This window comes from Dendrobates tinctorius, unplaced genomic scaffold (genome assembly GCF_039654945.1).
Source record: "Dendrobates tinctorius isolate UK_male_01 unplaced genomic scaffold, ASM3965494v1 ptg000154l, whole genome shotgun sequence".
Lineage (NCBI taxonomy): Eukaryota > Metazoa > Chordata > Amphibia > Anura > Dendrobatidae > Dendrobates > Dendrobates tinctorius.
The window spans coordinates 8,975,872-8,999,437 of record NW_027361821.1 but is presented as its reverse complement, the minus strand read 5'-3'; the positions used below and the strand labels follow the sequence as shown (position 1 = coordinate 8,999,437).

The window sequence follows — 23,566 nt, the reverse complement described above, 5'->3', positions numbered from 1 at the left end:
TCTGGTGTGTGGAGTCCGGCTGCGTGTGGCGAAAAGCTGAGCCGCCGGATCCGGCCTGCAGCGGTGACACGGGATGTGTATGCGGCGTCTGATACGGCTCGGACAGGATTTAAAGGAGCCGCAGGAGGAAGATACATCGGGGACGAGAGAGACTGCCGCCGAAGGGTATGGGGGGGGGGGGGAGGGGGTGGCGTTTAGAGAGAGAGAGACACATGTGGAGTTAACACTCAGTGTCCGGGCGACAGAGAGATCTCTCACAAGTGTCCGGGTGAGAGAGAGAGAGATCTCTCTCTTGCTGGGCACTTGTGGGGTTAACACTCACAGTGTCCGGGCATGCGCTGTGTAAAAAGCCGTTCCGTCGCTGCAAAAAACGTTGCAGGGAATGTTTTTTGCAGACGCCGGACAGGTATTTTTAACATTTTTTGCAGACGCCGGACAGGTATTTTTTGCCATATCCGGCAAAAGCTGGACACGCCGCATGGCCATCAGGCGCAATGCGGCGATAATGCTAGTCTACGGGATAAAAGCCGGATCCGGTGACAACCGGTGCCGGATCCAGCTTTTACATTTTTCGCCGCATCGCGCCTGATGCTAAAAACTGATGTCTGAAAGTAGCCTATCTCTGGCCCGAGCCTTTTTAGCTTCTCTTGTGCCCGAGTGGATGGGTTATGAATCAATGCGTCCTCCAACTCACGGAATGCCAGCTGATCCTTCTGGTTAATGCTTGTGTGGATCTTAGTTATCTCTTTAATACACAGCCCACTAAAACAGCTTTCATAGCTTCCCAAACAATCCCCTCATGTGCCGTACCCCTATTGGTCTTAAAGTACTCCCGAAGCTCCCTCCCCAAGTCACGTCCTTTATCAATAAGCTGTAACCAGAAGGGGTTTAATCGCCAGTTAGTTTTACTATTGATCATTTGACCCTGGTCACCAAGCTGCACATACATTGGGGAGTGGTCAGACACCGTTCTGGTCAGATAGCCCAAATCCGTCACAAGGCTCAGCATCCGCTCATACCCCAGCGCCAAATGTCTTTTTCATCTTTGGTTGAATAAAGACTAAGCAGCTTGGGACTGAATCATTTTGGCATAAGATTAAATTCTGTAAAATGTGTAGAATTTACCATTTATTGCTTACAAAAGGAATAGAAGTGCTGCATAAAATCTACTCTTACACACTGGTGCTTTCAGCATTTGCATGCTGTTCTCTTTACGGCTGGGGACACGCCTTAAAGGCCTTAGAGACCCTGAAAGGGAACCTGTTGTGTTGAATATGATGTCTGAACTGCAGGCAGGATGTTATCGAGCAGGAGGAGCTGGCCAGATTGGGTTACGTTTTTGTGGGAAAAGTTTCGGTAAACCTTTCATTTTCGTCATTGAAATTCCTGGTGTCTAGCATAGGAGTCCTTTGGGCGGTGCTGTTAGTGATTGATAGTCCTCCCAGTGTGACTGCGCATGCAAAGACAGCTGTCAATCATTAGTAGGTCTGCCCACTGGATTCATGTGTGCAAATACCAGGGACTTCAGTGAATACAATACAAGTTATACAGCATCTTCTCAGTATATACATTATTCTGCTCATCTTCTCCTCAATACTGTGCTGTCCGTTGATCCGACACAATTTCAACATGTAAGTGACAAATTATTGTAGCTCATACTGCTTTTTTTCATTTTAGTGGCTGCAGCAACATACGGGGCATAACATGACCACGTTCACTTGCGCTATGGTGTGATGAAGCTGCAATAGTGCAGTTTTTTCTATGCCTTGTGTTACGTGGCCAGAGTTGCAGTGTAGTTCCTGCCTAAATGCGCCTTCTCTGCGTTGTGTTACACATTCATGGCTCCTGTCGGGGACTTTTGTCCAGACCCCCACAAATCAGGATTCGGATGTATGCTCCTACTGGGCCATAGACTCTAATGGTGCCGACAGAGTGAATGTGTGCTCTGCTGTGCATGATTTTCAGGCGCATACGCTTACTGTAGGCGGACTCCTAAACGTAGGAGACTGCATCTGAGTGTCCGCCTCCAGTAGGCGTCCGCACCCGAAAATGACGCACAATACAGCGCACATTCGCTCTGTCGGCACCATTATAGTCTATGGCCCCATCGATGCATATGTCCGAATCCCGTTTTGCTTGGGGTTCAGACGTAAGCCCTGACGGGACCAACGAATAGGTGCTGGAATGCAGCGTGAAAGATATTTAGGTATATAAGTTTGGCACAAAAGGTTGTTACATTGGTTCAGTCTGGTTTGGAGAAGACTGGTATTATGAGAAGTTCTGGACAGATTCTGGCTTTTTTGTTGTGATTAATGACTCTGTACTCGCCAGACCAATACGGTCTGTTTCCTTAGTAATTTCCCTGCTTATTAGATAAACCAGAGCGTTCGCTATAAGCTGCAGTTCTTGCTGATTTTCTGCCAAGTTGTAGGAGTCTGCCTAACAAGATAAATGTGGGATGTAATGCTTATGGAGCTGCTTATTATGAAGTACTGTGGCTAAGCAAAAATGGCATGTGCTCTACTCTAGGTCTTACTCACACCTCTGCAGTAGGACTGTGTGATGGCATAGTATATACCATTCTTTTCGGCGATAAAACGCACTTTTTAGCAAGAAAAACTCTTGCTAACAAATGTTTGTCTTATAGTCCGGTGGCAGCTTCCTGTGATGGAGGAGAACACATGCTGTCCTTCCTGATCATAGAGAGATCTGCCCTCTCTCCTCCTGCCCTACACGGATCTGTGCAATCGGTGCAGGGCAGGAGAGGAAGCTTATGGGAACCCGGATGGAGGATGCACAAGCTCCAGGACCTTTCAGTGTATACTTCAAAACGTGTTGACCATTAAACCCAATCCTTTCCAGTACATTTAGTCTTGTCCTACAAAGGTAACTAATAGTGATGAGCGAATGTGCTCGGATAAGGGGATAACCCAGCATGCTCAGGTGCTGAGTGTCTTCAGCGTGCTTGAATAATATGTTCCGAGTCTCCACAGCTGCATGTCTCCCGGCTGTTCGACAGTCGCAACACATGCAGGGATTACCTAGCAAACAGGGAATACCTGCATGTGTTGTGTCTGTCGAACATATTTTTCGAGCACAACGAAGACTCTCGGTTATCACCCGAATGTGCTTGGAAAACACTTTATCCGAAAACATTCGCTCATCACTAGTAACTGATTGTAAAAAAAAAAAAAAAAATACAAAAAAACTTCCAATATTTTCTCTTATTCTAACATTTGACTTTTTTCTTTCTCCTAATTCAATCACAACTCTGAGGCAGAAAAGCGTCGCCTCATGACGGACTAGACTCCTCTCTGTATTCCACAGACTGACATTCATCTAATTGTGCAGCCTGTATTGCTGCACTGCGAGGGGAGATACCTAGTAAAGTGATCTGTGTGCCTGATGATGATGACGGACGACACTATGCGTTTCTCAGGCTGCCACGTCGTTGGTTTTTAGCTACTGATTATAAAGGGAACGTGCTTTTGTTGCCAGCAGCGTACACGTTGTGTTAATATATTGTTTTTGTTTTGTACGTTACAGGATCTACCAAGAATGAGACTATCACCAAATTTTTACAGCTTTGTATATTTCCCCGCTGCGTGTTCTCCTCCATCGATGCTGTATATTGTGCCCGGTTTGTAGAGCTTGTACACTTACAGAAGACGCCGAACTTTTCTACATTACTGTGCTATGACAGAGTGAGTATCCCGCATGATGTATCTGTCACGTTATCCATTTTATCCATGTTCTCTCCCAGTCGGTTATTGCTGCTTCCTTCTACTGTACAGGCGCTGATAAATGTTGGGTATGATTTGTCTACAGTTTGTGTTGCCTGCAGTCGTTTTTACACTGTTTTTGTATTCTATCAACAGCTTAATAATGTTTGGTCTCACAAATAATTATGAAATACTTCTCTACAGTTCTAAAGGGGTTGTCTACTTCTGGATAACCTCTGTTTTTTTGTGAAGGACCCTAAAATAACATTGGTTGTCTCGCTATGCCGGCACTGTTCCACCAATGTCAGTGCTGCTATTCCCATAGGGTGTTGTGACGTTTGCGTTACGTTCCCACTGCAGCCAATGAGCGATCGCTGATCGCTTACAGCTCGTCAATATTCAGCCTGCGCGGTCATCTGCTCTGATGAAATGGTAATGGCTGCAGCCAAACAGTGGCCGCTCATTGAGCGCAGCGGGCACATGACACAGCATGGTCACATCACCCTCCAGGAATAGCCATGCTGACACCAATGGCACAACGCCGTTGTGGGAGGGAGTGTTCACTGGTTTTATATTTCACGGGGCCTTGAAGTGATTAAGCAGGAGTTATGTAGTCTTGGACAGCCCCTTTAAGTATGAGCAGATGATGGTAGAATCAACATATTTGTACTTCCATGTATTGTACTTTCTGGAGAAGAACCTTCTCAGGGTCTGATAAATGTGATCTTCTGATGTGCAGGTCTTCTCAGACATCATTTACACTGTCGCTAGTTGCACAGAAAACGAAGCCAGCCGTTACGGACGATTTCTTTGTTGTATGCTGGAAACTGTTACTAAGTGGCACAGCGATCGTGCAGTGTATGACAAGGTGAGGAAATGTGATCATGTCATGTATTTATTGTGCCTTAGGTGGCCAATTTTTTTTTTTTTACTTTTGTTACTCCCTAGGCTCCCAGTTCATTATGCCGTGGCCTCAGGCTTCTATGGCCAACCATTGCTGCTGCATCTGTCTGACATTCCTGTACAGTGCCCCATTTTTGTCCAGAATAATAATGGTGAAATGTTGTATTTTTGTGTTCTAAATTTTGCAGCCTATGTTTTTTTTTCAATATTGCAACAGAGAAAATCAATACCCAGACATTGACTGCTAACATATTTTTAATGGACCCTCTTCTGGCATGAATCTGCCCAATACAAGCGTATGAATATTGAACAGTGTACATGTTGATGGAGAGGTCTGTAAATTTTTATCGTATGTACACTTCAGCAGAATCTTAAAAAAACAAACCTCACATTGCATTGGTTATTAAATAATTAAATTGCATTTTATTGCATTAAATAAGTATTTGATACTATAGGAAAACAGAACTTAATATTTGGCACAGAAACCTTTGTTTGCATTTACAGAGGTGAGACGTTTCCTATAGTTCTTGACCAAGTTTGCACACACTGATGCAGGGATTTTGGCCCACTCCTCCATACAGTTCTTCTCCAGATCTTTCAGGTTTTGGGGCTGTTAATGAACAACATTGAGTTTCGGCTCCCACTGAAGATTTTTATTGGGTTCAGGTGTGGAGACGGGCTAGACCACTCCAGGACTTTGAAATGCTTCGTATGGAGCCACTCCATAGTTGCTCTGGCGGTGTGTGTCATGGTCATGCTGGAAGACCCAGCCATGACCCATCTTCAGTGCTCTTAGGGAAGGAAGGAGGTTGTTGGTCAAAATCTCACAATACATGACTCCATCCATTCGGCATTCAATACGGTGCAGTAGTATTGTCCCCTTTGCAGAAAGGCACCCCAAAAGTATGTTTACCCCACCATGGTTGGGATGGTGTTTTTGGTGTTGTACTCATCATTCTTCCTCCAAACACGGCGAGTGGAGTTGACACTAAAAAGTTCTATTTTGGTCTCATCTGACCACGTGACCTTCTCCCATGCCTCCTCTGGATCATCCAGATAGTCACTGGTCAACTTCAAATGGGCCTGGACATGTGCTGGTGTGAGCAGGGGGACCTTGTGTGTGTTGCAGGATTTTAATCCATGACTGCATAGTGTGTTATTAACGGTAATGTTTTGAGACTGGTCCCAGCTCTCTTCACGTCATTGACCTGGTCCTCATTTCTAGTTCTGGGCTGATTCCTGACCTTTCCCAGAATCATGCTTGCCCCACGAGGTGAGATCTTGCATGGAGCCCCAGAATTAGGAAGATTGACAGTCATATTGTGTTTCTTCCATTTTTTAATAATTGTGCCAACAGTTGTTGTCTTCTCACCAGACTGCTTGCCTAGTGTCCTGTAGCTCATCCCCAGCCTTGTGCAGGTCTACAGTTGTGTCCCTGGTGTCCTTAAACAGCTCATTGGTCTTGGCCATGGTGGAGGGGTTGGAGTATGATTTAAGTGTGTGGATAGGTGTTTTTTATGCCAGTAACGAGATCAAACAGATGCAAGTAATACAGGTAATGAGTGCAGAGTAGGAAGGCTTCTTAAAGAAAACACTAACAGGTCCGTGAAAGCAAGAATTCTTGCTGGTTGGTCAGTGATCAAATACTTATTTCATGCAATAAAATGCTAATTAACCCCTTTCTGCCATGTGACGTACTATCCCGTCCATGTGCCCTGGGACTTGATTCCCAGGGACGGGATATTACGTCACAGCGATCAGCGGCGCTCACAGAGTGACCGCTGATCGCGGCCGGGTGTCAGCTGATTATCACAGCTGACTCCCGGCACTATGTGTCAGGGGCGGTCACGGACCGCCCCCGACACGTTAACCCCTTGCACACCGAGATCAAGCACGATCGCGGTGTACCGGGAGTTAAAGGGAAGCATCGGCAGGGAGGGGGGCTCCCTCCGTGCTTCCCTGAGCCCCCCACAGCAGAGCAATGTGCAGCGCTGCTGCGGGGGGCTCCTTCCCTGCGGGTCCCCGGATCCAAGATGGCGACGGGGACCTTCGGGGGCCCGCAGGGAGCTGGCTTCCTCGGTGCCTGCAAAGCGCAGGCATGAGGAAGTCTGCTTCTATGCCTGTGACATATCGCTGATCTGTCACAGTGATCTGTGATGTGACAGATCAGCGATCTGTCACATGACAGTGATGTCCCCCCTGGGACATTGTAATAAAGTTAAAAAAAAAAAAAAAGTGTAAAAATAATTTTAAAAAAATCGCTAAATTAAAAAAAAAAAAAAAAATTCCCTAATAAATTCATTTCTTGAAAATACAAAAACAAAAGTACACATATTTGGTATCGCCGCGTCCGTAACGACCCGCCCTATAGAACTGTCCCATTAGTTAACCCCTTTAGCGAACCCCTTAAAAAATAAAAAACGAAGCAAAAAGTAATGATTTATTATCATACCGCCGAACAAAAAGTGCAATAACGCGCGCTCAAAAAGACGCATATAAATATGCATGGTACCGCTGAAAAAGTCATCTTGTCCCGCAAAAAACGAGCCGCCATACAGCGAAAAAAATAGTTTTAGCTCGCAGAATAAAGCGATGCAAAAATAATTATTTTTTATATAAAATTGTTTTCATTGCATAAAAGTGCCAAAACATGAAAAAAGACAAATTAGGTATCGCTGTAAGCGTACTGACCCGAAGAATAAAACCGCCTTATTAATTTTACCGTACGTGGAACGGTGTAAACGTACCCCCCAAAAGAAATTCATGAAATGCTGGTTTTTGTTCATTCTGCGTCTCAAAAATCGGAATAAAAAGCAATCAAAAAATGTCACGTGCCCAAAAAAAGGTACCAATAAAAACATCAACTCGTCCCGCAAAAAATAAGACCTCATATGACTCAGTGGGTCAAAATATGGAAAAATTATAGCTCTCAATATGTGGTGATGCAAAAACTATTTTTACAATAAAAAGCATCTTTTAGCATGTGACAGCTGCCAAACATAAAAACCGCCATAAATAGTAAATCAAACCCCCCGTTATCACCCCCTTAGTTAGGGAAAAATAATAAAATTAAAAAAATTTATTTATTTCCATTTTCCCATTCGGGTTAGGGTTAGGGCTAGGGCTAGAGTTAGGGCTGAGATTAGGGTTAGGGGTGTGTTGGGGTTAGGGTTGGAGTTATAATTGGGGGGTTTCCACTGTTTGAGCACATCAGGTGCTCTCCAAATGCAACATGGCGTCTGATCTCAATTCCAGCCAATTCTGCGTTGAAAAAGGTAAATGGTGCTCCTTCCCTTCCAAGCTCTGCCATTCGCCCAAACAGTGTTTTACCCCCACATATGGGGTATCGGCCTACTCAGGACAAATTGCAAAACAACTTTTGGGGTCCAATTTCTCCTGTTACCCTTAGGAAAATAAAAAATTGGGGGCAAAAATGATTTTTGTGGAAAAAAAAATGATTTTTTTTATTTTCACACCCGGGCGTTATAAACTTCTGTGAAGCACTTGGGGGTTCAAAGTGCTCACCACACAGATAAGTTCCGTGGGGGGGTCTAGTTTACAAAATGGGGTCATTTGTGGGGGGTTTCCACTGTTTAGGTACATCATGGGCTCTCCAAAGGCAACATGACACCAGCAGACCATTCCATCAAAGTCTGCATTCCAAAACGTCACTACTTCCCTTCCGATCCCCGACGTGTGCCCATACAGTAGTTTTCTCCCACATATGGGGTATCAGCGTACTCAGGACAAATTGGACAACAGCTTTTGGGGTCCAATTTCTCCTGGTACCCTTGGGAAAATAAAAAAATTGGGGACTAAAAGATCATGTTTGTGGAAAAAATACGATTTTTTTTATTTTCACGCCCAGGCATTATAAACTTCTGTGAAGCACTGGGGGGTTAAAAGTGCTCACCACACATCTAGATAAGTTCTTTAGGGGGTCTAGTTTCCAAAATGGTGTCATTTGTGGGGGGTTTCCACTGTTTTGGTACATCAGGGGCTTTCCAAACGCGACATGGTGTCCGATCTCAATTCCAGCCAAAAACGTCAAATGGCGCTGCTTCCATTCCGAGCTCTGCCATGCACCCAAATAGTGGTTTACCCCCACATGTGGGGTATCAGCGTACTCAGGAAAAATTGCACAATAACTTTTAGGGTCCTGTTACCCTTGGAAAAATAAGAATTTAGGGTGAAAAGATCATTTTTGTGGAAAAAATGTTTTTTTTTTTAATTGTATGGCTGTACGTTATAAACTTCTGTGAAGCCCTTGGGGGTTCAATGTTCTCACCACATATCTAGATAAGTTCTTTGGGGGGTCTAGTTTCCAAAATGGTGTCATTTGTCGGTGGTTTCCACTGTTTAGGTACATCAGGGGCTCTCCAAACGTGACACGGCGTCCAATCTGAATTCCAGCCAATTTTGCATTGAAAAAGTCAAACGGCGCTCCTTCCATTCTGAGCTCTGCCATGCGCCGAAACCGTCATTCCCCCCCCACATATCAGGTAACGGCGTACTCAGGACAAATTGCACAATAACTTTTGCTGTCCAATTTCTCCTGTTACCCTTGGTAAAATAAAAAAAATTGGACCTGAAGTATTTTTTTTGTGAAAAAAATTTAAATGTTCATATATTTTTTTAAATATTCAACAAATTCCTGTGACGCTCCTGAAGGGTTAATAAACTTATTGAATGTGGTTTTGAGCACCTTGAGGGGTGCAGTTTTTAGAATGGTGTCACTTTTGGGTATTTTCTATCATATAGACCCCTCAAAGTGGCTTCAAATGTGATGTGGTCCGTAAAAATAAAATGATGTTGTAAAAATGAGAAATCGCTGGTCAACTTTTAACCCTTATAACTTCCTAACAAAAAAAAAATTTTGGTTCCAAAATTGTGCTGATGTAAAGTAAACATGTGGCAAATGTTACTTATTAAGTTTTTTGTGTGCCATATCTCTGTGATTTAAGGGCATAAAAATTCAAAGTTGGAAAATTGCGAAATTTTCAAAATTTTCGCCAAATTTCCGTTTTTTTTCCACAAATAAACGCAAGTTATTTGAATGAAATTTTACCACTAACATGAAGTACAATATGTCACGAGAAAACAGTGTCAGAATCAGTGGGATCCACGGAAGCGTTTCGGAGTTATTACCTCATAAAGGAACAGTGGTCAGAATTGTAAAAATTGGCCCGGTCATGAACGTGCAAACCACCCTTGGGGGTTAAGGGGTTAATTATGTAAAAATCATACAATGTGATTTTCTATTTATTTTTTAGAGTCTGTCTCACACAGTTGAAGTGTACCTACAATAAAAAATTACAGACCTCTCCATTCTTTGCAGGAGGGAATACATGCAAAATCAGCAGAGTATCAAATACTTATTTTCCTCCTTTATTTTAGAGTTTTGAAGTGAGGTGTAAATCTAATATATAAAGCTCAATGTGTGTATGTATATATGTGTATGTCCGGGATTGGCATCCGCACCGTCGCAGCTACAGCTGCAAAATTTGGCACAGTCACAGGTCTGGACCCCGAGAGCGTCATAGGCTATGTTGTGAGGCGAAATTTTAACCCCACGCGTTCCAATTCACCAAACAATTTTGCCCCTATCTACATAATGGGGGAAAAAGTGAAAGGAAAAGTGTTGGAGGCAAATTGATCGCTGCCAGATGTGAACAAGGGGGACTTAAAGAATGAGAGCGATGTTGCTAAGGTGAGGCCCTGACATGGGATACTCACCACACACGGGGATATGAACACACACAAAATGCGCCACACACTACCACGTGCTTCAACACATATACCACCCTCAGCACACATTTCACCACACATACACCAACCTCGCCACATAAAAGTTGAAACACAAAAATCGCCACTCAAAACTCGCCACGGTGTCCCAGAGCTGTTTATAAGATGAAAAATAAGCTGTGATTGGTTGCTATCAGCAACAGTTTTCTTTGTAGACAGTTGTGGTAACTGAGGCCTATTAGTCTTATAATTTCTATGGTGTTATCGTCCTTTTGTAAAGCTGGAAATAACACAATTTATTACCGTGCCAACACAGACCACCCTCTGACACAGACTGCAGGGGGAGCCCAGTATCACACAGGATAGGATTAGGTACATGGCTCAGCAGTCAGTATCACAGGATAGGATTAGATACACAGCTCAGCAGTCAGTATCACACAGGATAGGATTAGATACACAGCTTAGCAGACAGTATCACTCAGGAGAGGATTAGATACACGGCTCAGCAGACAGTATCACACAGAATAGGACTAGATGTACGGTTTTTATGTGCAATATAATCATTATAATTTGTTATAACTAATCACAGTTGGCTACTATGCCCAGGCAACGCCGGCTCTTCAGCTAGTGTGTGTGTGTGTATATATATATATATATATATATATATATATATATATATATATTTATTATTCAATGCTTGACAGCCAGGATCCGGTATGAGGTGAGGACAGAAGTCCAACAGTTTTCTGTTTGACTCGTGGCAACTTTTTGCACAAAAATACAGAATTTAATTATAGACAGATAGTACTCTGTTGGTTTTTTTTTGCTGTGCTCTGATACTGCAGCACAAATGTGATTTTACCAGAGTTCAAAAATAAGGATATAAAAAAAGCCATTGACCGTCTGATGGTGTTATCCTGTATGCACTTACTGGAAACGCACTAGAGAGGAAGCTGAGCAGGCAAAGTCTACACAGACTGCGCATCACGTATTGATTAAAGAAGGAGCTGCATATTCATATTTTGTACCAAAGACATGATTGTGAATTATATTTGTAGAAAAATAGGTCAAATTAACGTTAAAGGGGTTTTCCACTTTAAAAAATGATTAAGGATATGATGTTGTGGAGCTCACTAATATATAATTCCCCTCCTCCTCCTCCAAATCCTCCTCTAACTCCCTCACACTGCACTGAGCTTCAGTCCTCAAAATGGTACATGATGGAGGAGCACGTGACCAGACCTGTTAATCAACCTCCTTGAAAACCCGCTATGGACAGGTCTGGTCACAGTTTCCTCAGTCAGCTGTGATTTTGAGAACAAGAACCATGTACAGTTCATGAGGAGAGTCCTTGCGGAGAACATGTAATACCGATTAAGAGACACACTATCGGGTTCACAACACATTTGCTTAATTAAAGACTATGAAAAAAATGTCTTTATTGTTGGCAATTTCAGGATAATACACAATGTGTATAAGCGCGGCTGCTTAGAGGATAACACTAAGTGGGGAAAATGTTTGTTCCTCCCAGTGAGCTGTATCCGCTCCTCGGACATTGCTTAGTGTCCATCGCAGGCAGACATGACCTTTTTCTCGTCTGCTCCATTTTTTTCTCTCGTGGTGAGGATGTCCCCACCACATGACAGACTTGGGAGGCCACAGTGTGAACACCATTCTAGTGGATCATCCCTGGGGTTGTTGTTAACTCCTCATTGCTTATTCCGTGGAGGAGAGCTGGCTTCATTTATCAGGGACATGAGAAGTTGATACTGCTGATGCCCAAAGATCATGGACAGGTGAGTATTGCAGGATAATATTTTGTTCTCCTGCTCTTTACTGCCCCCTTAGTGCGTTTAGCACATTTTTGGGGCTTTTTCTCTTTGTCTCTCTGGGGCCTCTGCTAGTTCTCTACTCTGCTCTATTTTTCCCATATTTGGGGCACTGTCCAGTGTCCTCTATTTTGGAGGTGTCCTTCAGGTCAGACTTATTACTCAAGCCATAGTTTTCCCCCTGGATAGATCACATTCTCATTGCCTGAAGAGACTGCTACTGCTTTTTGCCCTGTTCCCTTCACTCCAGCTCCCCTATCACCTTACAATGTAGGTTTTTATCCTACGCCTCATTGGGGGACACTGGACCATGGGTGTTATGCTGCTTGCCACTAGTAGTACAGTATGTGAACACAGAGAAAATTAACTCCTCCTCTGCAGTATACACCCTCTCGCTGGCTGAGATTTACCCAGTTCTTGCTTAGTGTCTGTAGGAGGCACTTGGTTCTGGCTTCAGACCCCACCGTTTTTATTTTCTTTTCAAATTTTTTTTCTGTAAGTTTTTATTTTTTAATGGAGTGAAGGGGGCGACGGGCCTTTTTTATGGGGTCCGATCTCCCCCGAAACATCAACAGGCCAGAATGCGGAGTATACCTCCCCGTAGCCTCTCCTGCGACGAAGGGGTCATGCCTAGGCTCACAGAGGCAAATGGAAGTTCCCCTTCATGTTTCCTCCCCTGGACCCATCCTGCAGCCCACTGATGCAAGCGACAACCTCTCCATCATCCTGTGTAAAGGGGGATCGATTGAGCAATATACCTTTAAGAACAGCGCTGCTCCAGCTCTACTATGCGGCCTCCGTGAGTATGACAAGGGCTGATCTGAGACGGCTTGTCACTGCACAGCCGTCATGACCAAGCAACAGGCAGGGGGTCCGGGTCCCTGGAGGGCAGTGGGAGCGCTGATCCGGCGTCTAGCGACGTTTGCGCTGTGTCCGGCCGCGGCCTCTCTTCAGCCGGCGCGCAACGCCGGCGGCCGTCATAAATTGAGCTAACGGCATCCAGCCAGTCTAGGCCGCAGTCCCTTAGATCCGCCCACCGTGAGTGGGTGCCGCCCAAGTTTCTGGCGCTTCTTGTTTTGAACGAGAAGCCCCTTCCTAATCTCGGTGGCCATACCTTTTTCACTCAGCCTGCTTCCTGACAGCTGAGGGGGGCACTTAGTTGTGGCGTGGGTAACGCTGGAAGGAGCCTCAAGTGACTGTGGAGAGCACAATTATCCCCTGGGGACATCAAGACCAGGAACTGGGTAAGCTGCACTGCGCCACAGCAGTGATATTAACCCATTTTCTGCACGTGAGCAGTGATATTAACCCCTTCTCTGTACATGGGCAGTGGCATTAACCGTTCTCTGCACGTGCGACACTCTTCTCTCTGCCTGCTTCCCCTATAGCTTCTACAGATACACTATGTCTCAATCTAAGGAAATGGCTAATAAGAAAACACAGCGTTTTTTACCTCATGTGCCACGTGCAATACAGCATTTCCCCGTGCTCACACTAATCCATTATGGACGGATTGCCAACCGGAATGTGCCAATGCGCCGATCACAGCTGCCACCGGCCCCGCTGAGTTTCGTCTCCCTGAGTGGGCTGCGTCCCTGTCACGGTCTGTGGTGTCCCTGACCAAGGCAATAGACTCCCTCTTTAAGTCAGAACATCTCTTTGCCGACCGCTGAGGGCTCTGGCGACGGTCGGGAACCGTCCACCAGCAGGGGTCATACTCGGTCAGGGGATGATCAGGCTTCTAGAAAACGGACCCATGACGCGTCCCACGATCATGCTTGCGCTTCGGCATCTGCGAGTTCCATCTCTTGTTCTCCGTCTCCTGACATGCGCAGCGAACATGACTCTGAATTCAAGTCTGATACATCATTAGCTCAGGATCCCCCGAATTACCAAGAGACGCTCGATTCTCGAGTCGGTCAACAAGATTCTGAGGTTGGATGAGGAAAATACTTCTACTCCGAAACACGTAGTGTCCTTTAAGAAGACTAAGCGTGTTCACAAGGTATTTGCCATTCATCCTGAGTTTAAGGACATTGTCCAGAGACATAGGGACCTGCCAGATAAACGGTTCTTAGCTCAAAAGCCTATTGAGTCTAAATACTTTTTTGCTTCGGATATAATGAAGGATTGGCTACAGTCCCCTTCAGTGGATCCTTCTATATCGCGTCTTACTTCCAAAATGCTCCTATCCGACGTCTCCTCAGTCAAAACCCCCTCTGACCGTCAAATTGACTACCTTGCTCACTCAGTATTTGAGGCTTCCGGAGCGGCGCTCTTTCCGTCTTTCGCAGCAACTTGGGTGGCTAAGGCTATGGCCGCTTGGGCAGAGGTATTAGTCACAGCCATTCAGGATACCAATCTTCCCCCGGTGGAAGCCAGCCTCGCCAGTCAGATAGCTCATGCAGGAGACTTTGTAGTTAATGCTTCTTTAGATGCAGCCAATTGCGCTGCAAAGGCAGGTGCAAATTCAGTCTCCATTTGAAGGGCCCTATGGCTCCGCGACTGGCGGGCATATTCTGCTTCCAAGAGATCGTTGACCTCTCTGCCTTTTCAAACTGGCCGCCTAGTTGGAGAGAAACTGGACCAGCTCATTTCTGATGCTACTGGAGGGAAGAGTAAGTTCCTTCCCAAACAAAGGCCCGTCCGGCTGTTTCGGAATCAGCAACCGACTCGTTTTCAGCCCTTTTGCAACAATTCCAGTTGGTCCTCCACAACCTTCTCTTCTGGATCAGGTCGGTCCCCGCGTGAAGACAGAGGTTCTCAGACCCCTTGGATCTTCTACACAATGACTCGTTGCGGTGTCCGGCGGACACTGGCAAAGTAGGCGGTCGTCTGCTTTCATTCCGTCAGGCCTGGCTCGCGGTCGTGCACGACAAGTGGGTCAGAGAGCTGGTGTCTTCCGGTTACAAGATAGTTTTCTTCCCCCCCCCCCCCCCCGACACGTTTTTTCCAGTCCTCCCCTCTCAAAAACAAGGACAACAGCTTTCCTTCGGGCTGTACTTGAGCTGCAAAGGGACGGAGTCATTATTCCGGTTCCTCGAGACGAGAGGTTCAAGGGGTTTTACTCAACCCTATTTGTGGTTCCGAAAAAGGACGGAACGATGCGTCCCATACTGGACCTAAAGCTGTTGAACAGATTTGTCAGGGTTCGGCGTTCATCGACATCAAGCATGCTTACCTTCACATCCCAATTTTTCCGTTCCATCAATAGTTCCTACGCTTCGCAACTCGCGAGGAACGCTTCCAGTTCGTTGCCTTGCCTTTCAGCCTCGCCACCGCCCTCAGAGTCTTTACCAAGGTCATGGCAGCTGTCATGGCCATTCTCCACGCTCGGGGAGTGGTGGTACTTCCGTATTTGGACGACCTACTGCGAAGAGTCTGTAAGTATCACGGTGGATACACTTTCTCACCTGGGCTGGAAAATAAGTCTTCTCCAGTACCGGCTCAGCAGATTTTCTTCTTGGGAATGATCCTGGACACCTCCCGCGGGCTGGTCATTCTCCCTCTAGAAAAGGCCTTGGCCTTACAACAGGGAGTGTGAAGTCTTTCTCGCCCGGTTCCTCACTCCGTACGTTTCAGCACGGGGATTCTCGGAAAGATGGTAGTAGTGATGGAAGCGGTCCCGTTCGCACAGTTCCATCTCCGCCCTTTGCAGCATGTGCTGCTATTGGCTTAGTACAAGAACCCGTTCTCCCTAGACCGTCTTTTCCCTCTGTCACTGAGGCTCACACAGACCCTCAGCTGGTGGATGCTGAAGTCCTCCCTGAATCAAGGAAAGTCCTTTCTCCAAGTACTTTGGTTGGTGGTGACCACCGACGCCAGTTTTCTTGGCTGGGGTGCGGTTTTCCTCCACCACACGGCACAGGGTCGTTGGACCACTTGAGAGTCACGTCTCCCCATCAACATCTTGTAGATACAAGCAATCAGACTAGCCCTACTAAGTTTTCAACATCTCCTCGCAGGTCACCCCATCAGGATCCAATCCGACAACGCCACGGCTGTGGCGTCTATCAACCGTCAGGGGGGTACCCGAAGCAGGACGGCCATGCACGAAGTAAGTCACATCCTCCGTTGGGCCGAGACCAACCATTCGGCCATCTCGGCAATCCACATCCCGGGCATAGAGAATTGGGTGGTGGATTTTCTCAGTCGCCAGGGCCTCGCCTCGGGGGAGTGGTCTCTTCATCCGGAGGTCTTTCAGCAGATTTGCTGTCGCTTGGGGACATCGGATGTGGATCTCCCGTTCATTGCCCGATCACGCGATCCATGAGCCATCGGAGCAGACGCCCTAGTTCTGCCGTGGCATCGGTTTCGACTCCCGTACATTTTTCCCCCTCTTCTTTTATTCCCAAGGGTCATCAAGAAAATCGGAGCAGAGGGAGTACCAGTGATCCTAGTTGCGTCGGGAATGGTACGCGGAACTAGTTCAACTTGTCACCGACGTTCCCTGGCAACTACCAGATCGCATGGATCTACTTTCGCAGGGCCCGATTTATCACCGGAACTCCGGAGCCCTGTATTTGACGGTGTGGCCGTTGAATCCTGGATTTTAGCATAAGCTGGATTCTCTCACGAAGTGATCTCCACCATGATTAGTGGTAGGAAACGCGCGTCCATGCGCATTTATCATAGCACCTGGAGAACCTTCTTCTCTTGGTGCATGGACCATGGACGATCTCCTCTGGTGTTTTCCATTCCTTCCATATTGGAATTCCTGCAATCTGGGTTAGAGTCGGGTCTTGCACTTAGCTCACTCAAAGGACAAATTTCAGCCTTGTCAGTTCTATTCCAAGATTGCCACCAGATTACAGGTGAAGACATTCATTCAGGAAGTTTCCCATGTGGCGCCTCCCTATAAAAGACCGTTGGAATCATGGGATCTTAACTTGGTCCTCGGAGTCTTACAGGAAGCCCCTTCCGAACCACTGCCGGACGTATCCTTAACCTTTCTTTCTTGGAAGGTGGTTTTCCTAGTGGCGATTACGTCAATCAGACGAGTTTCGGAGTTGGCGCCCCTGTCCTGCCGACCTCAGTTCCTGAATTTTCATCAGGACAAGGCAGTCTTGAGGACGACCCCGTCTTTTCTGCCTAAAGTTGTCTTCCTTTCATCTCAATGAGGAGATTGTTTTGCCTTCATTCTGTCCGGCACCAGTCCATCGTATCGAGAAGGCCCTTCATACCCTGGATGTGGTTAGGGCTCTTAGACGGTACATCTCGCGGATGGCTCCCTTCCTCAAGTCCGATGCCCTGTTCGTGCTTCCAGAAGGGCATAGGAAGGGTCTATCTAGCCGCTTCGAAGGCCACACTAGCCAAGTGGATTCTCTTGGCTATTCTGGAATCCTACCGTGTCAGGGGCACACCTGTCCCAGCAGAGATTACGGCGGATTCTACTTGGTCGGTGGGCGCCTCTTGGGCCATTCGACACCAGGCGTCGGTAGAACAGTTCTGCAAGGCTGCGACTTGGTCCAGCTTGCACACTTTTACAAAACACTACCACATTCATTCTCAGGCCTCTGCAGATGCAACTCTTGGCAGGCACATTCTGCAATTGGCAGTACCACAGCTGTAAGCCAGTGGTACATGGGATATTCGCAGTTGTGTTGCTCCCCACCCAGGGACTGCTTTAGGACGTCCCATGGTCCTTTGTCCCCCAATACGGCATAGGAGAAATAGGGATTTTTGTGTACTCACCGTAAAATCCTTTTCCCCGAGCCAATCATTGTGGGACACAGCACCCACTCTGTTAGCCTATTGGCTTGTTGTCTTGTTCTTAGGTTTTGTTGTTCTTCGTTTATAGTTTATTGTGCCTTGTTTAATACTCCTACTGCTTTTTCACCGAACTGGGTAAATCTCAGCCAGCGAGAGGGTGTATACTGCAGAGGAGGAGTTAATTTTCTCTGTGATTCACTTAGTGTCCTCATGGTGGCAGCAGCATAACACCCATGGTCCTGTGTCCCCCAATGATTGTCTCGGAGAAAAGGATTTTACGGTGAGTACACAAAAATCCCTATTTTTCATGGGAGGTTTTTCTGCTCACCATAACCACCTAATTTTGCTTGGAGATGCCATCGGAGACAGATCCTGCCAGCTTCCCTTCGGCTCGACACCATTTGGGAATGGAGCCATGAAAACCTGCTGCACCCACTTTCCTGGACCTTCCCTCAAGTTGTCTCTAGGGTCTTGGTCCTTTCCGCAAATTCCTTTTTCTTTTTTTCTTTTCATGCCAGTTGAAGATTCCCATCCCCACTCTCTCTCTATAAAGCCCTGAATTCAGACCAACAATTGATCAGGTCTACCTGAGCCTTCAAGGGAGACGTAGGAGCCCTTTTGCATATGGGAAGGGTCTAGAATTGTCTTCTGGATTGAACTACATGTCCAGTACTCTCTGCAGTCTGCATCATCTGAGAAAGCCTTTACTAAGGAGAGTGACTTCTCCTACTAAAGATTTTTAAACCCCAGTCAGCTAGGAATTACCTGGCTATCCTACTTGTGTTCGGATGAGCAGCACAACCATTCATTGCTGTGTTACAAGCCTATGACCCTATCCCACTTCCAGTCTGGCCTTGGTCAGGGTCTCAGACTTGCTTTCCTCAATGGGGTAGCTCTCTGCACTCTCAATCCTTCAGTGCTGTCTTTCCTTCCTTAAACAGGTCCCTGCATTCCTTACTACAAACCACAGGTCCTTGCTCCCTGTATTCCTTTCTAAAAACCTACAGGTCCTTGCTCCCTGCATTCCTTTCTACAAACCTACAGGTCCTTGCTCCCTGCATTCCTTTCTACAAACCTACAGGTGCTTGCTCCCTACATTCCTTTCTGGAAACCTACAGGTCCTTGCTTCCTGCATTCCTTACTACAAGCCTACAGGTGTTTGCTCCCTGCATTCCTTACTACAAAAACAGGTGCTTGCTGCCTGCATTGGTTTTTACAAACCTACAGGTGAAGTGTTTGTTCCCTACATTCATTACTACAAAATTACAGGTCCTTGCTCCCTGCATTCCTTTCTACAAACCTGCAGGTGCTTGCTCCCTGCATTCCTTTCTGGAAACCTACAGGTCCTTGCTTCCTGCATTCCTTACTACAAAAACAGGTGCTTGCTGCCTGCATTGGTTTTTACAAACCTACAGGTAATAATAATAATCTTTATTTTTATATAGCGCTAACATATTCCGCAGCGCTTTACAGTTTGCACACATTACCATCACTGTCCCTGAGGGGGCTCACAATCTAAATTCCCTATCAGTATGTCTTTAGAATGTGGGAGGAAACCGGAGTGCCCGGAGGAAACCCACGCAAACACGGGGAGAACATACAAACTCCTTGCAGATGTTGTCCTTGGTGGGATTCGAACCCAGGACCCCAGTGCTGCAAGGCTGCAGCGCTAACCACTGAGCCACCGTGCCGCCCGGTGAAGTGCTTGTTCCCTACATTCATTACTACAAACCTACAGGTCCTTGCTTCCTGCATTCCTTACTACAAACCTACAGGTGCTTGCTCTCTGCATTCCTTTCTGCAAACCTACAGGTCCTTGCTCCCTGCATTCCTTTCTGCAAACCTACAGGTCCTTGCTTCCTGCATTACTTACTGCAAGCCTACAGGTGCTTGCTCCCTGCATTCCTTACTACAAAAACAGGTGCTTGCTCCCCTGCATTCCTTTCTACAGACCTACAGGTCCTTGCTCCCTTCATTACTTACTACAAAAACAGGTGCTTGCTGCCTGCATTGGTTTTTACAAACCTACAGGTGCTTGCTCCCCTGCATTCCTTTCTACAAACCTACAGGTCCTTGCTCCCTTCATTCCTTTCTGCAAACCTACAGGTCCTTGCTCCTTGCATTCCTTTCTACAAACCTACAAGTGCTTGCTCCCTGCATTCCGTACTACAAACCTACAGGTGCTTTCTCCCTGCATTCCTTACTACAAACCTACAGGTCCTTACTTCCTGCATTCCTTACTACAAACCTACAGGTGCTTTCTCCCTGCATTCCTTACTACAAACCTACAGGTCCTTGCTTCCTGCATTCCTTACTACAAACCTACAGGTGCTTTCTCCCTGCATTCCTTACTACAAACCTACAGGTGCTTTCTCCCTGCATTCCTTACTACAAACCTACAGGTCCTTGCTTCCTGCATTCCTTACTACAAACCTACAGGTCCTTGCTTCCTGCATTCCTTACTACAAACCTACAGGTGCTTTCTCCCTGCATTCCTTACTACAAACCTACAGGTGCTTGCTCCCTGCATTCCTTACTACAAACCTACAGGTCCTTGCTTCCTGCATTCCTTACTACAAACCTACAGGTCCTTGCTTCCTGCATTCCTTACTACAAACCTACAGGTGCTTGCTCCCTTCATTCCTTACTACAAACCTACAGATCCTTGCTCCCTGCATTCCTTACTACAAACCTCTATTGGGAACTGTGCTACTTTAACCTTATTCTGGATTTCTTACATAATTCTCCCCTTGAGTCGCTCTGCCCTAACTCTACCTGTAAAGTGGCTTTCCTAATGGCCATCACATTTATTCCAGGGTTTTGCTATCATAGGCTCCTTAGAGGTTGGCTACCCCATTTGTGCACACCTCGTGGAATGAGCGAATGGTTGCGGCTTCCTGGGTGATCAACACCAGTCACCCTTTTCCCTATTCTTTTCCATTTGGTGTTTTTTTTTTTTTTTTCAGTCTTTTTCTCCCATAGAAAGCTGTCGACTTGATAATTTTTACTGTGGTTTCTTTGGGTTAGGCTGTGTGCCCACGTTGCGTTTTTTATGTGTTTTTGCCGCAGCGGAAACGCTTAAAAAACGCTAATAAAACACACCCCCATGCAATCATAAGGGATTCTGCAGTTGCCGTGCCCATGCTGCGGATTTTACCACTGCGGAATCACATAGCAGTAAAATCTGCAGCATGTTCATTATTTCTGCGGAATCGCGGCGATTCCGCCACCATAGGATTGCATTGAAATGCTCACTTTATGCATGTGGCTATGCCCACCATGTGTGAAGTGAGCGCTTGGTACCCAGGGTCTGGAGGAGAGGAGACTCTCCTCCATGCCCTGGGTACCATATCCCTGTAAAAAATAGAATTAAATAAAAAAAAAAAAATCGGGATATACTCCCCTTCTGTCGGCCACCGGAATCCTCCCGCCTGTCAGCCATGCCACCAGCATCTTCCGTTCCCAGGGATGCAATTCGCGAATGACCTCTGATGACGTAGCGGTCTCGCGTGATGCTACGTCATCAGAGGTCATTGTCGCAAGGCATCCCTGGGAACGAAAGTTGCCGGCATCGTCGCTGAGAGTGGGAGCTGCCAGAAGGTGAGTATATACCTATTTTTTAAATTATTTTTAACATCGTATCTTTTACTACTTATGCTGCATAGGCAGCATCAATAGTAAAAAGTTGGTCACACTTGTCAAGCACTATGCTTGACAAGTGTGACAAACCGGTCAATCACTTTTCCAAGCGATGCTTCAAATCGCTTGGAAAGCGCAAGCATTCTGCAAGCTAAAAACGCTTGCAAAATGCTTTTGTTTTGCCATGAAAAAGCATGCGAATTCTGCCTGCGTTTCGCCCGCGGCAGGGAGTAGCGGAAATGCTGCAGACATTTCCGCAGCATTTCTACAACAAGGGCACTTAGCATTAATGTCCTGTTGGTTCTGGTGGTTATTGTTACTTTCTTGTTCTATTGCTTTTGGCACATAATTGAGAAGCCTGGTGTCTGACAAGAGGGGGAAGCGCAGTGGGCAGAGACCATATTTTTTTGTCTACATATAGGACCTCCTAGTGGCAGAGCCTTTACCCGTGGTACTGTGTCCCCCAATAAGAAAAGTATTTTACTGGAAGTACAAAAATCCAGCTGTTAGTATAAATTTACTTACATGTGACAAGTTCTTATTAAAGGCGGTATTTCCTGAAAAGCATTTTTTTTTGCCTTTCCACGAAATAGGTGTGATGTATGTTGTCTGTCGTCTAACTGTTCATTACACCCTTTGATCATGAGAACTGGGGGTCATTGAGTCTTCTGTGTGAATGAAGCATTGGTGCTCCTTCATGGCCGCCTCTCGTTTATTTTCTATGGGGCTGATAGTGACCAGCTCTTTCATGTCGTAGATGTGAATGAAGCTGTGGTTATGGATGCCTTACCCCTCAATTTGCTTGCAGCCTTTTAAAGTTTGCCAAATAGACATGTAATGAGGAGGGCTCCTGCTCCCTGCTAAGACCCCCGCAGTAGATCGTGGTGTGGTGGCCCTTTGTACGAGAGCAGACTGTTTGGTAAGGTAGAACAATTCCTAGAGTTTCTGAATAGTTTATAATTTGGTATTCAACTATGTTTTAAGTATTTATTGCTTAGTACTCTGTAGTCCCCCTGAGTCTGAAAATGAATTCTAGCCAGATGTATCTATATTTTTGGCAGGATGTAATCTGTGTGTTCAGGAGGAGAAGTGTTGTATTGTCAGGCTGGATTTGACAGTAGAAGATATGCGGTTCTGCGCTCCGTATCTTCTTGTGAGAATGCATCATGTCGGGATTGTGAACCGTTCAGCTTCATCATCAGCTGGAGACAACTGATTAAAATCCCCAGCACCAAATTTAAATATTCATGCCGCTTCTGACAGTTTTCTTTCTCCTTGCTAACACATTTCTCAGCCAAATTTTTCGCTGTCACTTCCTGCTGCATGTCAGCCATTCATGTGAGCAGTCAGTGAAGCATTGACTTTCATTTCTCCTATGTTTGTACTCCAGATTCCAAGTTACAATGGGGTTTATTTTCTGTATTACTATTACGGGGGGAGAAGGACCTTGCTTGTTCATTGTTGCCACTTTTCATGTCCGTCAGTGGATTCACAAGGGCTGATCTTAAAAATCCACCATCCCATTTTTAAAGAAGCACTCGCATCAACATTTTTATACTCTTATTTTATTGCTGTCATCATATCATATAGCACTGTGTACTTGCAATTGCTCATTTTGCCGTTCTACCCAGTTAATTCTTCTCTATTAGCTCTTTGACATCACGTGATTAAAACCTGACTAGCTGAATCCTTCTAAGCTCTCTGTAGAAACAGGAGGTCAATTTTCACTGCACAAAACATGATTCAATGCAAAAGTCTATGGAAAAAGGGGGAAGGAGCTGGAGCAGCTGGGTCAGAAGGGGGAGAGGGGAGTGATAAATGAAAAGAGGCTTCCTGTTTCTACATAGAGCAGAGAAAAGAGAAGAATTAACTCTGTAAAAAGGGAAAATGAGCAATTGTAAGTACACAGTTCTATATAATATGATGATTGAAGGATATTAAGAGGATAAACACTTTGTTGGGAGGAAGAGGGCTTCTTTAAAGGGTGCGTCCATTCTTGTGTAAATAAAGTAACGG

General features: G+C 45.9%; 1 protein-coding gene across 1 annotated transcript in view; it reads left to right on the top strand.

Moving 5' to 3' along the window:
- Nucleotides 1–23,566, top strand: part of THOC2 (THO complex subunit 2) — a 231,251-nt gene that overhangs the window by 137,111 nt on the left and 70,574 nt on the right. Inside the window, exons 25-26 of the mRNA XM_073547602.1 lie at nucleotides 3,547–3,704; nucleotides 4,462–4,590. Coding sequence (XP_073403703.1) covers nucleotides 3,547–3,704; nucleotides 4,462–4,590 — 287 coding nt within the window. The remainder of the gene's footprint in view (nucleotides 1–3,546; nucleotides 3,705–4,461; nucleotides 4,591–23,566) is intronic.